Raw genomic sequence first — 15763 nt, 5'->3', positions numbered from 1 at the left:
CTCCTTTTCCATTCTTTGCATGCAAAACAAAGAGAAATATGGTTATGTAATAGTCACCATTTTGACCTTTTAGCTCACCCCTCCTATGGAACCTCCTGTTGGGAGCAAGGATTGTTTATCCAGTCCCGCAATGTGAGCCATTGGTGAGGGTGATGAACAGCCTTCAAAAGCTACCTAGGCAGACTACCTGACAGATATAATTGAAATCAAACTACTTGTAAAAGGAGTGTGTTTTTAAAAATTGAAAGTCCAAAATAAATGGCAATATTTTCAGTGGCCATGATTGAGATCAAATGATAGCAATCTTCAAGTATCTGAAAAGATGCCACTTAGGAAAAGAAAATCGACATTTTTTTCTTGTTCCAGATAGCAAGTTAATAGAATAAAGGATTTAAAGCTACAAGAGGGCAGATTTCAACTGAATGATAGACTGAGAATAGTTCAACATTGGAAACATTTATCAAGAGAAATAGGGGACTCTTCTTTCCATATTCAAATGAAGGTTAGAGAGCTTTCCATTTGGCATACTTGAACTTGGAACCCTGCCAGGGTTAAGGTTACGATTAGGGTTGAATTGTTCCAATTATAGTGTGTGATCTTAAAGACAATTCTAAAAACAATAAGTTCTAGTAAGAAGTATACAAGAACCCAGTGAAAAGTAGATTTTAAAATCTCTTTCTAGGCACTGATATTTAGCAATACATTTGTATCAAAGAGGGTTGTTTTTTAAAAATCCTTTTGAGTCGATGTTGTCTCCTAACAATTGCCAAGTCTACATCTTTCTTGACAAAATTTAAAAAGTAGTTTGCCATTGCCTGCTTGTTAGGGATGAGAAAGGGTGACTGGCCCAAGGTCAACCAGCTGGCTTTGTGTCTAAGGCAGGACCAGAATTTACACTCTCCCAGTTTCTAGCTAAATGCTTTAATGAATCACTTCACTGAACTGGCTATCTCAAAAACTACAGGGATTTATATTAATACTTGGAGTTTTTTTAACCTAACAATCTTAATTTAGTGTTTTAGACTTCCTATCACTTCAGCGAGACATGCATTGTATAATTGGCTATCGGAGTGGAATTAGGGTTTTTTGTTTGTTTGTTTGAAAAGTAAACACGTTTAAAAGCAAGAGACAAAATTGAAATCGTTAAAGCCGAATTAACTCTTATCCACATTAATTTCAGGAACACAGAACACTTAATACATAAATATCTTCGTCCTTAACAGTTTGTCATCCGCAGTCATGTACACTCCACGTAGCGCTATTTAAATACTATTTATAACAATCCTTTTCTGAGTTTTTAATAACGGGGTGAGGAAAGGCTACACCGGGGAACGTAACGAAGGCGGGCTCTTTTCTTTTCTTTTTTTTTTTTTTTGCTCGAAGGAAAGATGATTCCGGTGGCGGGCAGAGCAGCGTCACGTGGGGATCGAGGCGGGAAGCGTGCTGGTCTGCAGGCCGTTCCGTTTATTCCCTGCTCTGCGCGCGGAGCGGCAATGGAAAAGTTTGCAAGCCCGGGCAAAGGCAACGGCTTGCGCCTCTTGAAAGCGGTGAAAGCGGGCGAGTTGTTGTACCGGGCGGCGCCCTTCGCTTACATCGTCAGCAAGAAGCGCCTCGGAGGCGTGTGCGAACATTGTCTGCGCAGGTATTGGCTGAGCCTCCTTGCTGGGACTCTTAAACGCGGCGCTTTCCCCTTCCGTTTCTGCCTCCTGGCCGCGAAAAAAAGCCGGCCGGGTTCTCGTCCCTTTGAGTCACCATATAGTTCTGAGCCGTTAACACTTTAGATAGCACGACTCAGCAAGGCAGTAACCTTAGACAGGAACAGGATAATTCTGCATTGCATTTTCGCGGGGTGGAGGAAGCCTCATCGGTTGAGTTTCTGCTATCTTTAAATCTGGGAAGTGGCCTATGGCAGGATACGGAAGAATGTTCGCAAGCACGAACTCCCTGGAATAGGTTGTCCCAAAGGTGCTTTTTCAGGAGGCAACTGGACTTTGGTTTTGTTTTTTTTTTCTTTAAAGACGTTTCGCTTCTTATCCAAGAAGCTCCTTCAGCTCTGACAGAATGGTGGGGAATGGAAGGATTTATATTTTTTTGCAGACAGCTGGTCATTTGCATCTTTTTAGAGGGTCGATGAAGCACTTGGAGGTTTATCTCTGTGCACCTGAGGACACCTGAGGACACCTGATAAACCTCCAAGTGCTTCAGCGACCCTCTAAAACAGTGGTTCTCAACCTTCCTAATGCTGCGACCCTTTAATACAGTTCCTCATGTTGTGGTGACCCCCAACAATAAAATTATTCCTAAAACTATTGAAAATATGTATTTTCTGATGGTCTTAGCGACCCCTGTGAAAGGGTCATTCGACCCCCAAAGGGTCCCGACCCACAGGTTGAGAACCACTGCTCTAAAACAAAGCTGCCAAGTTTGAAGACCTCTGCTCTAAAAAGATGCAAATGAGCACTGTCTGCAAGGAATATAAATCCTTCCATTCCCTCTATCCTGTCAGAGCTGAAGGAGCTTCTTGGCTGAGAAGCGCAACATCTTCAAGAAAGTCCACTTGCCTCCTGAAAAAGCACCTTTGGGACAACCATGACCTGGATGACTGAGAATCTCTACAGTCCCTGGAATAGGTGTTTTTACCTTTGGGAGGGGCAACCTTTAAGCCAAGTGTTTCCTAACTATATCTCTCAATCATGGAGATTTATGCACAGAATCACAAAGATGCAACTTTGTAACTAAAATATTGGTGTAAACCACGAGTAATTATCTCCCGGACATAGATAAGGAAGCTTATGCATCCAGTATAGCAGGGACATTTTCATTCAGTAAATATTTTCTTCCATTATTTTTTGTAGCAAAGATAATAATTTCATATACTGTATTAAACCATGAAGTGGTTTAATTTTACATTAGTGTGTTGTGTGAATCCTGATTTAAGAAAACTGGTTTAGCTTTTCAGCTACTATGAATTCATTGTATAGGTCAGTGATAGCTAACCTTTTTGTCGTGTGCTGAAAGTGCATGCACACGCTACAATGCATGTGCGCGCGTGCCGGCACCCATAATGCAATGCGTGCATTATGCTCTCACCCCCACACACCCACGTATGCACACGACCACCCCATGCTCCCCCACCCCCATGCATGTGCTTGAAACCCCCTTGCACTCCCTTGCTCCCCACGCATGTGCACATGACCTCCCCGTGCCCCGTTTTGGGCCTAGCAGGCATCCCTGCAGCCTCCTGGGACCAAAAACGGGCCGTGGGGGGCGGTGCACTGCACCCCACATGCCCCGTTTTCAGCCTAGCAGTCCTCCCTGCATGCACGGCAGAGACCCAAAAATCAGCTGGCCGGTGGAAGCCGTGGCCACATGCATGGTGGAGCTGAGCTGGGGCAATGGCTTGCGTGCCCGCAGAGAGGGCTCTGTGTGCCACCTGTGGCACGCATGCCATAGGTTTGCTATCACGGGTATAGGTAATCCTCAGTTAACTATATTTAGTGTGCATTAGGAGTTAATGGTGGCACTAAATGAATCTACCATTCATCGCTGAAGTAGGCCCAGTTCCTGAAGTTACGGCCATTGCAGTGTCCTCATGATCATGCATTAAAAATTCAGGCCCTTACCTAGGCTTTCTTGCAAAACTTCAAAGCATCAAGAAGGCCACTCACAATTTAGACAAGGTGGGAAGAAGTATTGGAGGAAGAAGACAGTGGAGATCAATTGAGAGTTGCAGGGTGGCAAAAAAAAGAAAAGAAAAAAGAAGGGGAAAATAGTTTTAGAAGATTAGAATATTAGTCCTAGAAGATAACATTCCTGAGATGTAATAATTGTAAGGAATGAAGATGATATAGGAAACATCAATTCTCAGAAAAAAGAGAACTATTACATTAACATAGACCAGGTGTTTCCCAATGCCACCAAGAGAATAGTTCTGCTAAGATAACAAGGTAGAGGATTTATTTATTTAGCATATGGCTGGTCACACACAATATTAAAACACTTCATTTTTACAGGTTAAAACAATTAAAAAAAGAGCAGTAAGAAAACCTAAGAGGAAAACAGAAACAACATTTCAGAGTTTAATGTTGAGTTTGGAGATCCAGTCAGTAGCTGCTGTTGTTACGCAGAGGAAGTCCCTAAAATTTATTGGATATCTTCTGTTAGAGCATTCCCTCACTATATGTTGGATAGTCTGTCGGGGGGACCCGCAATCGCATTATGCTGAAGGTGTCTTTCCCCATTTATACAAGGAGTCAGCACACACCCCATGAGTCGTTCTAATTCTATTGTATGTCACCCATATGTGTCGGGGTAGATTAAATCCTGGAGGTATACTATTAGGACTAATATGCTCAGAAATATATTGGGGGGAATAGCTACTCCACGGTTCCATCCACTTTTGTGTGGTGTTCTGATGATTGTCCAGCAACTTAAGCGCTGTCAAGAGTGGTGGGTTTCTTGACTTTAATCGGCATCTTAAGAGATCAGGAATGTAGCCATGAATAGGTAGAGAGGAATTTAACAGGATCTTACTATACTCCCGGATGAGAGCTTCTTGTCGTTGTAAGTGCGGGGGAAGTATGTGACTAAGAACTGGTAACCAGTAACTAGGTGTAGATTTTATGCACCCAATAATTAGCCTCATTGTATGGTTGAGTTGAACATCAATAAGTCCTGAATGTGAGCTGTTTATCCATACAGGTGCGCAGTATTCCGCTGCAGAGTAGCAAAGCCTGAGGGCTGCACATCGAAGAGTTGGGGCTGAAGTTCCCCAAGTTGTTCCACATAGTTTTTGTAGAATGTTATTTCTGCTGTTAACCTTGGCAGCTATATTCTGAATATGTTTTTTAAAAGGCAGAGTCCTGTCTAAGGTGACCCCCAGATATTTTGGTGTTGCCTCATATGGGAGCAGTTTGTTGTTTAGGTATACATTGAGTTCTCTTTTTGCCAATTTATTGTTAAGGTGAAAACATGATGTAAAGGTAGAGGAAAAATTCTAGAACTAAAACCCTGAAACCCTGGCTTATATACACTGAAAGCTCTGACGTTTGTTCTACAATGACTATATCTTCTGTGTATATCTTCCAAAATTTCCAAAAAAATCCAGCCCTGGGTTAGATACCTCTTTTCTGCTGTGTAAAAAAAATTCCAGATTTTGGGAACAACCCTGTTAAAATAGCAATTTTGTTTAAATGGAGAGAAACTTGTAGGATTTTCTTTCAATAAACCTCCACTGGATGGCAGTAGATGAATGCTGAAAAAGAAGTTTATTATTATTATATAACTGCAGTATAATGGATATGAATAGAGACCTAGGTTTTAGTCTTCATTGTGGTCATTTGTCCTGGTCTGCAGTAGGCCTTCAAAGACCTTCCCCACCTCTGATGCACCCCCTGCTCCATTTAATGTTCATGTTCATTTAAAGAGCAGGGGGTAGGGATTAAATGAGGCTGTCTTGTTTAATGGCCTTCACAACATGTGACCATAATGGGCAGGCTGCATTATGGTCCTATCTCAAAGTATCTATATAGGGTACTCAAGATACATAGTATATGCAGTGCTGTCTCCTAAGAGAGAATGGCTGGTTCCTAGGCCCTCAGTGAATTTCCATTGCTGAGGATGGAGTGGAAGCTGGGTTTCCCTGTTGTCATCCAGCACCTCACCAGTTGTGTTACACTTGTGGGCAGCAGTTTTCTGTACCAGTTGCAATTTTGTAAATTGTCTTTACGGGTTTTTACATCTTGTCAGTGATCTGTAGTGATCAGAAATATAATTAAGAACCCATTGGAGTTGACTGGCTTATAAATTCAAAATAACTAAAGAAATTGTAGATATAGGAGGCAAGGTCTAGTTCATAACTATAATTGGCCAGCTGGTTTAAATGTTAAAATTTTCACTGTTGAATTTATTTGGTTAATGCAGAATTCAGGAAAAAATCCCAAATTGCAGACTCTTCTAACATCTTTTCCACACTTTCATCTGTGTAAACTGTGCAATATAGATATACTGCTTTATTTCAAGGCATTTTAAGTTGAAACAACTTCCTTTTGTTATCCCTTTGATATGAGGTGAACATTTGTAAAATGTTGGGTTGATACTTAAAAATTTTAAGTGGTGGGTTTCAGATTTCAAAAGTTTATAAATTTTACCTTTGTCCTCAAAATATATAGGTATGAAAGATCAGAATTGTTACTGCAATCTTCCAAAGATGACAGATACACAGCTGAAAGTGAGAAAATAATTGGGCATAAAAGACAGTTCAGGAAAAGATAGTTTGTATCAGGCTCCTTGTCCTGTTTGACATAAATAAATAAAAGCAAAGCATCCACCTACTTCCTCTATATTTCTTTCAAGAATAGTGCCTAATAGGCTTTTGTGAAATGTGAAAATGTTGGGTGATTTAGGCCACAGTTGATCTGGAAATGTATCTATAAAAATATGGATAGAAAAGATAGGCTGATGGTTATCAAGGATTCTCTAACAAAGTGGCAGAGAGTATTTTCTAGTAAGTAGATATTTTATGCTTCATAGTGCCCAACATTTTGTGAATAGGATGCTCCATCAGCCTGCTTTCAAAATTTCAAAAAGATAAACCCCTTAGGGTACATTATTTTGTACATCATGATTTTAGGTGCTGCACTGCTCAAGAAAAGGATGAAGTGTTTGTTTTCAGTGGTGCTTTTTTCTGTTGAGGGGTAAGCAATTCTGAGTATCAAAAAAATGTAGAAGTAAGATACGGTGTCATTACTACTGTTTAAGTAGAAAGTGATTTTAGAAGAAAAATAACATTTATAGCCAAAACCAAGCATGCTGTTTTCTCAAACATTCAACATTTCTAGTTATCAGTATTAATATGTGACAAACTTAATCATACAAGGAAAAAACACATAAGAAACAATAGCTACTGGTATATGACAAGGGTTTATCCCCCTCGCCTTTTAAAGAAGAAATGAGTCCTTGATTTATGATCATTTGTTTAACAACCATTCAAAGTTAAAGTGCTGAAAAAAGTGAATTACAACTGATCTTGCGCTTATAACCATTGCAGCGTCCCTATGATCACATGATCAAAATTTGGGGGCTTGGCAACTGGCATATATATTTATGATAGTTGCAGTAACCCAGTGTCATGTGTTCACCATTTGCAACATTCCCAGGGGGCTTTTGTCAAGCAAAGTCAATGCGGGAAGCTGGATGTAAATGTTGTATGAGGGAGAAATTGACATTAAAATATGGGCAATAGTTATTGCAATATGCAGTTGCAAATTAGTTTCTGTTTATTGTCTTGGGAAGATAAAAGGGATAATTTATGTACATTCACTGAAAGTTTTACCTTAGGTTACATTACAATAAGCGTACGTATATAAATTCATGTTGTTAGCTTCTCTGGCCTAGAATAATTTTCTTATACAGCTTTAAATATTTATGTATCGGTTTTATTATAATATCACTGGGACTTAAACAGCTTTCATAAAACACAGCCGTTCAATATACATAATTTTACTAGAACAGAATTCCGTATATTGTCTTCCATTCACATGATTTCTAGGGATTAAAAATGGTGAGAGAGAAAAATTGCAATGAGATCCTTTGTTTAAACAAAAATATTAGTAATTCCATTGGGAGAAGTTCCTTTGTTACCCATACAATTATTTTTATTTTGTACTCAACAGCTGAAAGGTATTATTATTAATATTATAACTATTTAGTACTATTTCTAATCTTTCCAATAAACAATTATATCAAAAATATAATTAACAAAGGAATCTATAATAAAAATATTTAAGCACCACTAGTGAAATATAATATCGGCACACAAAACCAAAACCTGATGATAAAATATCTTTAAAAAGGAAAATTTAATCTGGTGCTGAAAATATATTGGTATGCTTTCAGTAGGTATGCTTCCGGGATAGAGGTTTAATTAATGGGACCCCCTAAATAATAATGTTTTCTTCATTGCTGTGATTTGCCTAATTTTACTTAATGAAGCAGTACTGTATGTGGAGCATTACTACACCCTGCATATCATCTAAACTCTTTCCTCTAGCTGAAGCAGAAATTTTCAACCATTTCTACACCTTTTGGTTTATACATCATGTTAAGCCAATGCAAATGTTATCATTTGTGTAATAAGCAATTGGTTGGGCATACAGATTGTGTTAAGCTCTAAGTTATAGTATAAAAGCCACTGTGGACGGATTCAAACAGTGTGGTAAGCCAAAATTAAATAAGTCCTATAGTTTTGAGTGATGTGTGAGCCTGGAGTTAGCTTTTCTTCTTATATTAGACAAGAAGCTTGTATTATTCACACAATTAAAGGCTTGGAAAAAAGGAAGACACTAATCACATATTAATATAATATCTGTGGCCTCAAAGATCCTTTTTTGTGATTATCAGAACCATCTCTAACCATTAAAAAGTGATAGTTTCACATGATTTTGCGATGGATGAAACTATAGCATGAATCTTAAATACATACTACAATTAAAAAACAAAAGATTCCTGAAACACACAGACTCACAGGCACAGACACACAACCTGTTATGTAAACTAAAGTCTCCTCTCCCACAATCAAGTATAGCAATTTCTTTTTTGTCAAGGTTTCTAAAATTAAGATAAATATAACTGGAATAGATTTTATGTGTTTATAGTTGAAATATTTTTAAATAATTAGAAACCAGCAAATGCGTTTTAAAGTAATTAATAGATTTCATCACTGACTCTTTCAAAATGTGAGTCTCTAAAATCTCTTGCACTAATTGATCTGTACTCTTTTTTCTGTCAATTAAAATTGTTGTTTGTCCAAACATCCAGTCTTTTTACCCTTGCCTTCAAAGCATGTCACTTTTCAAAATCAATTTATACCTAATGTGATTTATTTGTAATGTGATTTACTATCTGCCTGGACTATACATGTGCAATATCTACTGTAGTTAATAGATGGGGAGGTGCCTCAAGGAAGAAACTTTGCTTTTAGGCCAAAATATGACAGGATGTATTAGTTTAGATTCTACAGTTAACAAATTTAGTCCTTTGTTGTGTGTGTGTATAGTTACAAGTACTAATACAGAGTCAAAAAGTTATATTTTGGACTGATAGTCCAAAATATGCTATAATTGCTTTATGTTATAAAATAAAGCTATCCTGGCTTCTAAGATTAGTTATTTTAATTTGAAGTTTGGATCAATAAGTCTTTATATTAAAATGAAGTTCCCCCTCCCACACCAAAGTAGAATAAAATAATATATTTTCCATTGTTATTCTTTGGCCTTATCTAAGTTCTTAATGAGTTTTCACAGTAATTTTTATAATAGCAATAGCACTTATATACTGCTCCATAGTGCTTTACAGCATTCTCTGAACAGTTTACATTGTTAGCATATTGCCCCCAACAATCTGGGTCCTCATTTTACCAACCTCAGAAGGATGGGAGGCTGAGACAACCTTGAGCCACTCAGGATCGAACTCGTGGCTATCGGCAGCTAGCTTGCAATACTGCATTCTAACCACTGCATCACCACAGGTCTTATGTTTTATACAAAAAATTATACTTGATAGCACAGATTAATAAGACACTATGTTTTATCATGCTTTGGGAGGATTTATGAGAATATCAGAAAGCAATTTTCAATTGAATGTCACTAGGAACTTTATTGTAAATAAAATGTTGAGTATTGGTATTGTATAACAAAAAGAGTCCTAGTTGGGTTTGTCCATCATTGTTGCTGTAAGGAATACATTGTTTCTGCAGTTACTGACCCTTAAAAAAATAAAGAATGTTAGCCCCAAAGTTTTGTCATGATTTCAATAAATAGATTCACTTTGTATACTTAAAGACTTTTGTAAATTGTTTATGACCAGTTATTCATGAAAGCTTTTCTGAAACCGATATCCCATTCATGCTTATGCTGCATCTGGGCATAAAATAGGCTGGATGTAAAATTAGTCTTCTCAGACTTTTAAATTCATACTAGGCTTCTTAAGTGGTACGCACCCAAGAAATTTGGAACCATAGAAAATGCAGTGTAAATGGATGTACAAAAGCTTTTAAAGAAGACATCTAATCTCTCATTAAAGTAATTTTCCTGTTTATCTTAAGAGAGAAAGATAATTTTATTGTAAGCAATGCAGAATAATATATAATTAGTGGTCGTAATAATAGTAGTTAGATCCACATATGCATGTCAAAATATGATGTACTTAGTCTAATCCACTAGGTGGATCCCACCATTGTGACTTGTAAGCCACAGTGTGAGCCCAACATCTACTGGGTCGGGGACATGTTAAGCACTGTTAAATATAATTTTCATTCGAAAGTGTTTTATTACCTGCAGCTTTACTTGGAAGTGTTTTCAATATTGTTAGGACTTCTTCGCTTCATGACCAGCTATACCCTGTGCAGCTATAGAAAGTGGTTCCAATTTCCTTCCAGTTTCATGGAGTGGATTATTAATTCTGTAAAGTTTCAAGCCTTAGCAGACTTTTGTTTCTGTTGTGTCCACTAGGTGGAGTCCAAAGCATTATATTTTCCCTCAGATATGTGCTACAGTGGGCCCAACCATTATAATTTAATATCATTTAAAAATATTTGTAGATTTATGTAATTAATATTCTACTTCAAAATAATTTACATTTGAGCTGAAAGCTGCAGTTGACTTTTGAGTGTAGCATCAGGAGTTATATTCTTAAAAGTAAATTGACCAGAAAAAAAGAATGAACTTAAGCAAGATAAATTTATAGTTGATAAAATTTAATTTTGGCTAACATAATTATTTCTTACGTATTTAATGCTTTTATATTTAAAAAACAGGTAAATGTTCCAACTCTTAAATCCTTTCCCCAAGGGGTGGATCGTTAAGGGTGAACATTCCTAGTGAACCTGTGAAGCAGTGCTAATACCTTCATCAGAATCAGCATTATACCTTCATTTAAAAGAAAAAGGACATTCTTTTGAGAACAATAATGTTCACAATTTGGACAGGGAAAGCAGATAGTTTGAGAGAGGAATGAAGGAATCCATTTATGCCAAAGTGGAAAATCCTTCCCTCAATAGAGATGGAGGCTACAGATACAACCTGTCCCCCATTTTTTATGCTCCTCTTTCATCAGTCCCCAGGAAGATTAAGACCACGGGTTCATTAGGGGGCCATACCCACCTAGGGGAAAGGATTTAGGAGCTAGAACATTTAATTCCCAATAACTCTCTGCCTACTTATCTAATCCAGATTAGGTGAGAAATGAAACCACCCTGGAGGACATATATGGGGTCCCTCTACCAACTTGCTCAGCCTGAAGAAGCTACTTGGATAAGCAGTGAAACGTTTCAAACTAAGAAGAAAAGTCCAGTTGCCATGACTCAACTTCTAGATAATTGTCTACATTATTGCCTAAATCCCAAATAATTCAAATTATAAATTTTTCCAAACCAACATTTTATTTCTTTCAGTTTCTTGCGAAAAGCCTAAAAGTGGCTTCCAAGTAGAATTGGTCAAAGTCTTTTCTTTAATAAAAGCTGTCAATTTCATTATCTCTGCCAATTCCATCAATTTCACCTTCCATTTTTCCATTGTAGGTATTTGCAAGCTGTTCCCCCTTTTGCATATGAAAGTCTTGCTGCTGTTATATATAAAAACAAAATTCTGAAAGATGCTACTATTGGTTTGCCCACTAAACCCAAAAGAAAAGTCTCTGATTTTAAAATCTAGTACAAACGAACACTTAGCTCTGATATACTTTATGGTATGCAATTTATTTCAATTTCACAGTGTTTCAGTAGATATAGTAGCTTCTTATCCTGTGCTCTTACTCCCCCAGTAAGTCATTTTGTGTGAGTCAGGGCTTCAGGGGTTACCCATGTGGAACAACTTTCCTTCAGGCTAATTAATTTTTTCAGTTCTACTACTTTTTAGCCCTCCCTTTTTATATCAAGTTATAAGTTATAGCTGCCTGCACAAGCTCTTTATTACTTATGAAAATGTGAGGGCTGATAGTTTATTTAGTATTTGTCATGCGTCCTTGCATTCAGATTTTAATTATAAAAATAACTGGAAGTGTGTTTTCACTGAAGAGTTGTAGTCATTCATTTTAAATATTTATAGCTATAAACATTGAATTTTCAGTAATAAAAGTATGGACATTAAATTCATACAAATTATTAAATTAGAATTTTTCAGACACATTTTAAATGTTGATCTATTCCAAGCATGATGCACTTAAGAAAATACCCACTTTATGTTCAAAGTAGAGAATTGGCTGCACTGGAAATATTTTTGAATCCATTTTGCTATAAATTCTGTGATGCATGAAATAGCCTGTCAGTTGTCTACTGAGTTCAGATTTCAATAAACGAATATCTATTATAGCCATAAATTGTAATTAGTGTGTAATATAGTCTTTCAGAATATTTACTTCTAAGATAGTATCTAACCTAATTTAATTCCTTGGGTAGTATATTGTACTACATATCTTCCCTTGATGGTGGAGAGCGAGGGAAGAAGAAAATGTATTGTACATTTTTCTCCTTCGCTGTCATGGTCCTTCTTAGTGTGGAAACCTAAAGTCATTGGAATCAGATCAAACTAGAGGCCAAGATCTGAATCCTCTGGCAGGCAAAGCCATTATAATGTAAACAGGGCATAAATCTGCCATATCAATTTAATACAAATCCAACTTTAAGGAAATTCAGAATGTGGAGTCAAATATTACTGTAGCAATTAGCAAAAAAACAAAAACAGCAAGAAAACATCCTAGGGTTACAGCCTGCTGTGTCATAAAAAGTTTAACAGCTGTAAAGAGGAAAAGCCATAGCAATTGTACATTTTTGTATATAACCACCACTATTTTTTGCGCAATCTAGCTCTCTGGGAATGGCAAAAATAGATATTGGGTATGTATGTTATCCTTGACATAAATTTTAGTATAGCTACTGTCAAGAAAGACAACAATTTTTGGATTCCACTTTGATATTATATTATTGAAGCCTATATCAGGCAAAACTCTTATTTTTATCAAATTATTCCTTCCCTATAAATAAAGATGGTCAACATATTATATGGTAAAATGCAGAGATAGTTATTTTGATAAGATACTGATCCATCTCCTTTTTAAAGAGAAAAGCAGTTTTCTCTTTTTTCTACTCATTTAAAATTAGGAAGTAAAAGGCAAGTCTTGACCTTTTTTCTGTACAGATTGAAATCTCGGGGCCCTTCATAATAAAACCATGAAGCACCGAGTGCCTGTAAAACACAATCTTGACAACACATATTGATACATAAACAACTCCTTTTTCTCCTTCAGCATTTTTTAAAAATAAAAAACGAAATATTCCCTAAGCAACATGCATGTGCATGTTTATACACACACAAAACTTTTACTTCATTGCAGATTAAATCTCAGGAGTGACATAACAAAAAAGATGGTATTGGATAGATTAGGGATCTAGGTAGACCAAAATCCTTTTCCTTTAAACGGTCAACTTGATGGCCAAATAGAAAATGACACAAGTGCTATGACTCTTCTGCTTGAGCTTTCCAGCAACGGGTTTACACAGGCTTAATGTCTCCTGATACTGGAAAGAACTATAGCCATTCTGATTAATAGCCATTGATAGCTTTAATCTCCCCAGATTTTATCTAATTTTTTTAAAGCCATCCAAGTTGGCACACATGGCAATATATTTTAGCTAATGCTATAGCTTGACATTGTGCTGTGTGAGGAACTTCCTTTTAGATATCACAAATCTCCCACCATTTCTTATTGCAAAAGAAGGAGAAAAACAACATTTTATATGAACCGAGGTGGCGCAGTGGTTAAAGTGCAGTACTGCGGGCTACTTCAGCTGACTGCTAGCTGCAGTTCGGCAGTTCAGATCTCACCAGCTCAAGGTTGACTCAGCCATCCTTCCAAGGTGTGTAAAATGAGGACCCAGATTGTATGGGGAGATATGCTGAGTCTGTAAACCGCTTAGAGAGGGCTGTAAAAGCACTATGAAGCGGTATATAAGTCTAAGTGCTATTGCTATTATATCAATTCTTAATACATATTTCAGTATTTATACACTTCTGTTCAATTCCCTTTTATTTTAAACCAAAAGAATAACCCAAATACAGAATTATTTCTATACCTTTATCCCATAATTGTTCCAGGGCTCTGATTATTTTGGCTGTAGAAAATGTAGTGACAGATTTGGGGGAAAAAATACACCTAAGAGTCCTGATATCATAAGCTTATGTAAAATAATTATTTTTGGTAGTTTTATTTTTGGTACCTTTTTAATAATAATGTCAGCATATTTCATGTCAGCATATTTGTTGAGCTATACTAATCAGAGTAAAATAATTTTATACCATGGATATTTTAATTATTTAATTGATTATCTTATGGCTGTTTTGTAAATTTTCCAGATTTTATTGATTGCAGCAGGGAGAATTATATTAAGGATTTATTTCAAATATTTTGCTCCTTTTTTGATATGGCTTAAGGTACCAGTTAAAACACATGTATAGTATTACAAGGTCTCACGTTTAATTCCTGGTTACTTTCTGGATTGTTCGATATCATTTTCATGGCAGCAATACAGAAATGGTCTTCAGCTGCTGATTTCTAGATTCCTCACCCCCCAACACCCAAATTCACAGTTCTAGTCTACAGCACTGCTATTTCATGGTAATCTCACATCTTGCTCAATGTTTAAAGATCAGCCAAGGTCCACATCTAGTTAGGTGTGTGAATTATACAGTGGCCTAAATAATTTGAAATGAGCTATTCCAAATATTTTGGAATGCAAATTGGCCATTTCAATCCCAAATACCTATCTCAAGATTGAAATAGTTCACAGTTGAATAATTTTACTTTCAATTGTGAGGGCCAAATCTGGCTCTAGGTTCTGCCTCAGTTTATCTTTTTCAATAAGCAACCAAGTCGGAAGATCATTTAAAAGCAATTTTATTAGAGTACTTCGATAAAGTGCAGTCTCCCTATGAAAACGGGAAACCCAAGAAATGGATTACATTTACTAGAACAACAAAGAACTTCAAAGCAAAAGTTAATTGGTTTAGAAATAGTCATCTGTTCAGTTACATCACAAGAATTACATCATAGCCATAGAAAAGAGCATTGTATTCTGAATAAAAGTAAAATAAACATTTGAAAAGAAAAAACATCAAAATGGATTTGGGTAAGATACATTCTCGGGGTTTCGCAAGGTTGGCTTGACTGTTTTCTTTGTTCACTGAGTCCTGAGGACAGCTAAAAACAAAACCGTTAATCTATAATGTACTGAATGCTCTCCTTCTTGTCCTGGTTTCTGAAAGAGTGGCTTTTTCTTGAAAGTTAAGGCTTATTGGAAATTATCAGCAATACAATTGAAAAGCAAATTTAAAATACTAGCAATACCGTGTAAATTAGCCAGTGCGACAGTATTACAAAAACCATGTTTCAAGTATTACAAAGTCCATCCTCTGTGGCCCTCAATTGTTTATAACGGGCTCCATCTGGCTTCTCTATCATGTTGTCATCAAGAATACTAATATTCTACTAATATACTAACTAATAATTTAGTTTTCTACTCACACAATAATAATAACTTTATTTCTGAATGAATTCAAACCTTTATTTTCTAGTCTTTGTGATAGAGCCATACAACAGAACTGATGCCAGGAGTACTTTGTAGTATTATGAAGTAGGAATACCCCTACTTCAGTGGTGGGTTGCCCCTGGTTCGCACCGGTTCTATAGAACCGGTAGTAAAACCAGTGGGAGG

At 36.7% G+C, this 15763-nt stretch overlaps 1 protein-coding gene across 3 annotated transcripts in view; it reads left to right on the top strand.

Moving 5' to 3' along the window:
• The first annotated feature begins 1370 nt into the window (after positions 1 to 1370).
• SMYD3 (SET and MYND domain containing 3) overlaps positions 1371 to 15763 on the top strand; it is a 294583-nt gene continuing 280190 nt past the window's right edge. For 2 of the 3 annotated variants that reach the window (XM_034428210.3, XM_034428209.3), the window contains exon 1: positions 1374 to 1642. In XM_034428210.3, the coding sequence (XP_034284101.3) occupies positions 1389 to 1642 (254 nt within the window). In that variant the 5' untranslated portion in view covers positions 1374 to 1388. Of the gene's footprint in view, positions 1643 to 15763 lie in introns of all 3 variants that reach the window. The other variant, XM_087883014.1, reaches the window with a different exon arrangement.

Source organism: Pantherophis guttatus, chromosome 1, assembly GCF_059756535.1.
Source record: "Pantherophis guttatus breed Tessera chromosome 1, ASM5975653v1, whole genome shotgun sequence".
NCBI lineage: Eukaryota > Metazoa > Chordata > Lepidosauria > Squamata > Colubridae > Pantherophis > Pantherophis guttatus.
This window is presented reverse-complemented; position numbering and strand designations above follow the sequence as displayed.